Here is a 7,176-nt window from a genome sequence, read left to right as displayed (position 1 = left end):
GGGTTTCCTGCTTGAGCAGGGGGGTTGGACTTGATGATCTACAAGGTCCTTTTTAACTCAAGTAAACAAACTGCTTCCCAGTCTTTTTCCAGCCCTCTCACGGCATTTGCCAGAATCCGCCTCTTGCCTCCAACAGTCTGGGTCCTCATTTGACCCCCCCCCCTCCGAAGGATGGAAGGCTGAGACCACCTGGAGCGGGGGTTGAGAACTACAGCTTACACTCCTGCACTCTCACCAGGGCGCCACCAAGGCTGTGAGCCTTTCCAGGAGTCAGAGGTTCAACCGAGAAAAAGCCGGGAAGGGGCAGCCCAGCCCTCCCCCCTCCTGCACTGTTAGTACTCTTTGCAGACGAGCCCCTCCACCCCCAGTGCCCCCCCGGCCCCCTGCAGCATCTCTGCCCCCACCAGCCTGAATGATAGTCAAAGTCTTTATTTTTTTTTCCTATCAAAGCTTCCAAAAAAAGGAAGGAGAAACTTTTGTGTAAACGGAACAAATCGAATCTTTGGTCTTGCTTAGAAACTTGAAGATGGGCGGAGAGAGGAGGAGGGGGAGCCCGCTGGACCCCCGCCCGTCTCCCCCACAGGGGCCAACGCGGGAGGCGGGGCGGGAGGGCAACAATCCAACACCAACAGGTCCTATTTACAGGCGGCGAGACGAGGCGGCGGCCAGCGGGCGGAATCTGCCGGCGGGGGAGTCCGGGGGGCGCCGGGGCTCACCAGGGTCTCCAGAGGGAGTCTGCGGGGAGCGACGGGGCGCCCGATCCTGACGAGAGGACGGCTGCGGGGGGGGAGGAGCTCAGGCCCTCGCCCGGGTGGAGCGGGAGGATGGCGCCGCCGGGGGGCCCAAAGGCCGCGTGGGGGACGAGGAAGGCGAACGGCCCTTCGGAAGCCGGCAAAAGCTGGAAGCTGCCGCACACTTTGGCGCTCTCGGCGGCCGCAGCGCCCAGCTTGCAGGAAGCCCCGGGGCCGGGAGGGGGCGCCGCGCCGGCGGGCACCGGGACCAGCGGCTGCCCTACGGGGGCTCCGGGCGGCTGGGCGGCGGGCGCGAAGTCCAGGGCGCCGATCTGGCTCAGGCAGCCGGCCAGGTGTCCGAGCAGCCGGTGGCGGACCTCCGCGTTGACGGCCTCGCAGGAGGAGAGGAAGCGGGTCACCTCCGTCAGGCACTCGTTGAAGCCGGCTCGGTACTTGCACAAGGCGGAGGGGTCCGTGTGGAGCGCCACTGCCAGGGGGGGAAGGAGCGGCGGCCGTCAAGGGGGCCCCGGCGTCCTTGCGACCCCTCCCCTCTCCCCTCGTTGCTAAGATAGAGCTGCCCCTTCCCCCAGGAGGAAGGTCTGGGTCCGGCCCGCCGCGGCCTCTGCCACCCGGACACCCCCGAGCGCCAGGAGGCCGCTGACCCCAGCACGTCCCCCCCGCCTTCTCCTTCTCGGAACGGGAGCGCCTGGGGGGCCGCGGCTATAAATATTGCGAGAGCCGCAGCGACCGTGGGAACGCGCGCCCGAGCCAAGTCAGTGAAAGGCAGCTTGGACGGCATTCAAAACCGCAGGCGGAAGTCTGGAAGCAGGCAGCCCGGGAGGGGGGGAAGGGAAGGGGGGGGGGGGCTCCCGTCCGGCCACTCACCCGCCATCTGGGCCCGCTGCAGGCTGCGCAAGTGCTTCACCGTCATCTCCAGGATATCCGCCTTCTCCAGCTTGGAGTGCCGGGAGCTCTGGGGGCAAACAGGAGGGACACGATGGGCCCCGGTGGTTGGGGGGGGGGCGGGAAAGGGGGGGCAAGAACAGCCTCCCTCCATTCTGCGGGGGGATGACACGGCCCACCCTCAAAACAAGGAATCCCGCTTGGGGGCTGGCGGGTGTGTGTGTGTGTGTCTCCCACTGTCCAGGTCAGATGTTGGGGGGGGGGCGGAGGACCAGGAAACCTCCTCGCTGCCCCCTGCCAGCCCCACCGCCCTCCTGCGGCACGTGCCCTGCGGCGCCCAAGGCCGAATCCCCGTCGGAGAGGGGTCCGAGGGAGTTGGGCCACCCGGAGGGCATCTCCCCGTCCCGCCTTCCGCGGCCCCCGGGGTCTCCCCGCCACTCACGTCCTTCTTGAGGGCGTCCAGGATCAGCGTCTTCAGCTGCCCGAGGCTCTCGTTGATGCGGGCGCGGCGGCGCTTCTCCATGATCGGCTTCGAAGACTGCGGGGGCGGGGGGGGGGGGAAGGAGAAGGCGAGTGAGGCGGGGGGGGGGGCGAACCGCGCAGTGCCGCCCCTCCCCCGCCCGGACCCCCTCCTTTACCTTCCGCTGCTCGGCGGCCGTGCGGGGCTTGTCCGGGGTGGCGTGCGCGTTGGCCGGGGTGGCGGCGGCGGGCGAGGAGGAGCTCTTCTCCATCAGGTCGGCGGGCATCGTGGCCGCGGGAGAGCCGGCGCCGCCTTTCCTGCAGCCGAGTGACCCTCTCCGGCGCCCGCTCCACGCTTCCCTGGCCCCGGAGCTGCCGGGCTAACCAGCCGACCCCAGCCCTGCGCGACCCCGGCCGGCTCCCTGCCCGGCGGCCGCTATTTATAAACTGCCCTGCACGCGAACGGCTCGTGTGAAACTTGCCAAACTTTCTTTCCCACAGCGACTTTCAGCCAATGGGAGCGGGAGGCACGCGGCCCCGCTCGTGGACGGTGCCCACCCATTGGCTGCTGGGCGCACCGACCGGTGGCCAATGGCGCGCGCCTGGCCCCGGGGCACCAGAAGCCGCGCTGTCAATCACGCGACCGCATTAACCCTCGCGGCGCCGCCGTCCCGCCCGGCCGAGGAGGGGGCGCAGGTCGGTGGCCTCTGCAGGCGGAGGCGCCCGGCACGCGAGGCTGGGAAGACCGGGCGGGGCGCTCCCAGCTCCCCACGTGGGGCGCGCCCACTCCTCCCCCCCCCCGAGGGCAGCCCCCGTTTGCCGCCCCCGCAGCTGGACACGGGGGGGCGGGCTCCGCGCGGGAGGCCGTGGGCAGAGCGGCAGCAGGCGACTCTCCTCCACTCTAGGGTGGAAGCGGGTCGGCGGGCCTCCCTCCTCGGCTGTAGCCGCTTGGCTGCCTCGGAGCGCGTGCCGGAAAGGCTCCTGCAGCCGCCGCCACCACCACCAAAGGCGAGGCGGGCGGGCGCTGTGCGGCTTGGCGGCCGGGGAGAGAAGCCGGGCACGCCGCCCCAGCCGCCGCCGGAGCCTGGGAAAACCCCGCCTTCGGGGGGGGGGCGAGGAATGCAGCCTTGCGAGGGGGAGAGGGAAGGGGCGAGAAGCGGGTCAGAGTGGCTCTCGGCCCCCGTAGCTGCCGGGCGCGGGGAGGGGGGGCGGGCGGCTGGCCTCGAGCTTCTGGGCCGCTTTTATAGGGGGGGGGGCGTCTCCCCTCCCACCGCTCAGTGTTGGAACAGATCAAACGAAGGAATGTTTTTCATTCAGGGCAGCCAAACTAATTAAAATAATATGCCGAGTTTCACGTGTAATCACTGAGCGGTTGATCTCAGCGGAAGGGCAGCCGGCCAGAAGGGAGCTTCGGGGGTCCAGTCCCAATTAAGCCTGGCAAGCGAAAGGAAAGCCGAGAGTCCGAGAGGGAAGGGCCCGTGGAGACCTTCTAGCCCCCCTCCCCACCGCCCAGGCAGGGGCCTTGCACTATCGCGGGCAAATGGGAAAATCCCAGGACTCTTTACAGTTCCAGTTGGGGGGGGGGCTGCAAGGAGAGGGAGCTCCCCTCCCCCCAACTGAACTCCGGCCGGTTCCCACCTTCCAGAGGCCCCAGAAGGGGGAGGGGGCGGCTCAGGCTTCCCGTGGGGGGAGAGAAAGCCAAGCTGGCCGCCGCCTGCTTCCCTCCGCTCTACCCCCTAAGCTGTAAGGGGGGACCCACCGGAGCTCTCGCAGGCTCTTCCGTGCCCCTCCTCGGAACCTCACCTGCCTCGCTCTCTCCCGCTCAGCCTCCCAGCCCCAGTTAGAGGGCAAGTGAGGGGAGGGTCTGATCCCCCTTTGCTAGAGACAGGCCAGGAACGATTCTGAGTCTCCTTGGAGCCAAGCAAAGGGGGCATCTGACTGAAAGGCCCCTGGAGACCCCCAGCCGGCTGGAAGGGAGCGCCAGGGCAGCCAGGCTGAGGCTCCCACCCCCACCCCCCAGGTCAGGAGAGAAGGAGGGCAGCCTTCATCCTTGAAAGGAGTAAGGCGAGGGGCTTCGGAGCATCCGCAACTGCGACTCCCCCTCGAGAGATGCGAAGGGTCTCTTGCCTGGCCAAGAATGCGGCGCAAAGGTGTTGCGGAGCCCACGACCCCCAACGATGTCCGCTGACTGGGAGCCCAGGTGGGGGTGGGGCTGGGGGGGCCTGTGGATCAGAGCCCCGGGATCCGGCAGGGCGCGCAAGGCGGAGGGGCGCAGTGCCCGAGGTGGGCGTGAGGGCTGCGCGACGCGAGCCCCGAGTTTATCTGGTAACCCGTCCGAGCGCCACGCAAGGACTGCGGGGGCCCTTCCCGGAAAACTTCGTCGGAGGCGGCAGGCCTGGTCGGGGGCCCTTTGCGGCCGCCTCCACCTCTAGGCCGGTTCTGCGCGGACAGAAGCTGCTGCTAGACGGGGAAGCGGCCGACTCCCTCCCTCCCTCCCTCGGCCGGCTCCGGCTCCCGCGCTGCAGGGTGGAGGGGGCGAGGAGGGGGGCCGTTTTGCGGGAGGCCTTGCTGGGCTCTCCCTTCGCTTGACTGACTTTCTCACACTCGCCTTCCCACCGCCGGCTTAGGCTCAGCCCACCGCCTGCCAAACGCCGCCTTGCTCGAGTGCAGAGGGCCCCCCGCCCCCGCCCCTCACATCTGACCTCCCCCGCCCAGAGCCTGAGAAAAAGGGGGGCGGGAGGGGGCGAGCAGGGACCGCCCGAGGGAGCTCCCAGTGAGGGGCCGGCCAGGACTTCGGCGCGTGCCCCGGAAATAAGGCTCTGCAGCCTGGGAGCTCGGCCTTTGCTGGCTCTGCGAATTGGGGAGGGAAGGAAGGGAGGGAGGAAGGAAGGAGGGAGGGAGAAAAGGAAGGAAGGAAGGAAGGAAGGAGAAGGGGGGGGGGAGTAGAAAACGAAGGGAGCCCCCGTTGTGCCCGATTGCCTGTCTAGCTCAGGCTTGGAACTGGCCTGGGATTGGAAGAATCGGAAGGCGAAGGCAACGCAGGGAGAGAACCTCCAATATTCCCGTCCTGGGTGGGAGCTGCAGGGATGAATTCGGCAGAAGGTGAACTCAAGGGTGGGCAACTTTTTCCCAGCCTCAAAGGGCTGCTCCACTTTTGAGCCCAGGTGTTGGGGTGCTCCAGATGTGTCCTGCGCTCTTTCAGGGCACAGATTGGGCAGTGCCTGTGGAAGCCTCTTTCCTGCAGGTTCACGGGAGGGGGCAGACTATGAGCTTGCAGGGATGGGAGGCAGAGGTGGGGAACCAGGCAGGTGAAGGAAGGGGCTCTTCAGGGCCTGACCCCCCCCCCCATGCCTCAGGGGAAACTGGCTTCTTCGGTTTAGGAACATAGAAACCTAGAAAATTGAGAGCCGAAAAAGGCCTCCTGGTCCATCTCCTCTGCCCTTAGACTCCTGTATTTTACCTTAGGATGGATCTATGTTTATCCCAGGCATGTTTCAATTCAGTCCCTGTGGATTGACCAACCACGTCTGCTGGAAGTTTGTTCCAAGCATCTACTACTCTTTCAGCAAAATAATATTTCCTGGCGTTGCTTCTGATCTTTCCCCCAACTAACCTCAGATGGTGCCCCCTTGTTCTCGGGTTCACTTTCCTATTAAAAACACTTCCCTCCTCAGGGACCATCCCCAAGCTTGTCTGGGGGGGGGAATGGTGGAGACTGGGAAAGGCAGGGGCTCCTCTGCACCAGCTCCTGTTCCTGGATGAAGCGCAGGGGGCTTTCAGCCGTGGGAAATCTCCGGGGGAAGGGAGCTGCTGCTTGCGCAATGTGCTTGACCAGGGCAGGCAAAGAACAGAAGAGTGGGGGTGGCTACAAAGTGCCCCACTTGGGTCTTTTCCCAGTTCAACAGGTTGTGTGGAGGGGAGGGTGGATTAATGCAGGAGGGGCAGCTGGCAGGTGTGAAGGCCTCCGCACTCTCGCAAGTGGAGACCAGTGGGAAACTGACTTGATCCTGGGCCAGATCGGCCTCTCCCCTCCCTCCCTGGGGCAGGATTCACGCGGTGTGGGGGGGGAGGCCAAGATGGAACCCAGGCCTGGGGGGTGGGAGGGAGAGGCCCCCCATGCCAGCTCAGCTCAGCCCAGGGGAGATAAGAGGGGGCTGCTTATCAGAGGCTGTGTTTGTGTAGCCCAAGGCAGGACTCCTGCCCCCCCCCCCATTCACAGGCCCAGCCTTCCTTATCTGAGAAATGGGGGGTGGGGGTGGAGGGAGAGTGTGTGGAGGATTTGAAGGGGCTTCTACAGAGCTCCACTCTCCCCCCCCCCAGCCTCAATTCCTGGGTGGTGTTAAGGATCAGATAAAAGAGCCATTAAGGGAAAGCTGGGGAGGGGCCTTTGCAAAGGGGTCTGTCTGATGCCCCCTCAGCAGGAAGCTCTGGCCTCTTCCCCCCCCCCACTCTTTGCAAGACAATGGTCTCTCTCCCCTTCCTCCCCACAGGGGGCAAACCCCCCTTCAGGAATGTTGGGGGGAGGGGGGGGCTCTGCCGTGGGAGGAGCATCCAAGAGGCCCAAAGCCCCCACCGGCCAAGGAGTCTGTGGTGGGGGGAGGGGAGGATTCAGGAAGGCCCCCCCTTCCTCAAGAGCCCCATTCCCTGCTGCATTCAGCCCCCCTTCCCCCTAACCCGGAATCCAGAAGGGGCCGGAGGGGGCCCAGATGCTGCCAGTGGCTCCAGCTGTTCCTGGCGGAAGGCATGGCCAGATGTGATTTGCCTTAAGCCCCCGAGTCTCCTTCTCCCCCCACCCCAAAACCCTCTTCAGGAAACGAGCTGTGCAAGGCAGCCCCGTGACTCGAACCCCAAACCCACAATTAGGGGAGGGGGAGGAAACCCTGCCAAGCAGCTCCCTCCCTTGGGGGAGGCCCAGAGGTCTCCATTGCTGGGGGTCTCTGCACAGATGGGGGGGGCAGCAACCTACAACTGGCAGGCAGGGAGGGGACCAGGGTGGAGCAAGAAACCCCTGGAGGCCACCCCCATCCTGGAAGAGGGAGGGAAGTGGTGGGGGCCAGCACCCTCCAGGATTTTGCCTGGGCCC

General features: G+C 66.1%; 1 protein-coding gene across 1 annotated transcript; it reads right to left on the bottom strand.

The window, feature by feature from the left end:
* Window positions 1–413: 413 nt before the first annotated feature.
* HES1 (hes family bHLH transcription factor 1) lies at window positions 414–2,505 on the bottom strand. Its single transcript, XM_070754191.1, has 4 exons — window positions 2,273–2,505; window positions 2,077–2,172; window positions 1,617–1,704; window positions 414–1,218 (listed from the first exon to the last, which is right to left on the bottom strand). Exons 1-4 carry the CDS (start codon window positions 2,378–2,380, stop codon window positions 713–715), a joined length of 798 nt encoding a protein of 265 aa, XP_070610292.1. The 5' UTR covers window positions 2,381–2,505; the 3' UTR covers window positions 414–712.
* Between the last annotated feature and the right edge of the window lie 4,671 nt (window positions 2,506–7,176).

The sequence above is a fragment of the Erythrolamprus reginae genome, chromosome 5 (assembly GCF_031021105.1).
Source record: "Erythrolamprus reginae isolate rEryReg1 chromosome 5, rEryReg1.hap1, whole genome shotgun sequence".
NCBI classification, from domain to species: Eukaryota; Metazoa; Chordata; class Lepidosauria; order Squamata; family Dipsadidae; genus Erythrolamprus; species Erythrolamprus reginae.
The sequence above is the reverse complement of the archived record's forward strand: the minus strand, read 5'-3'. Positions and strand labels throughout refer to the sequence as shown.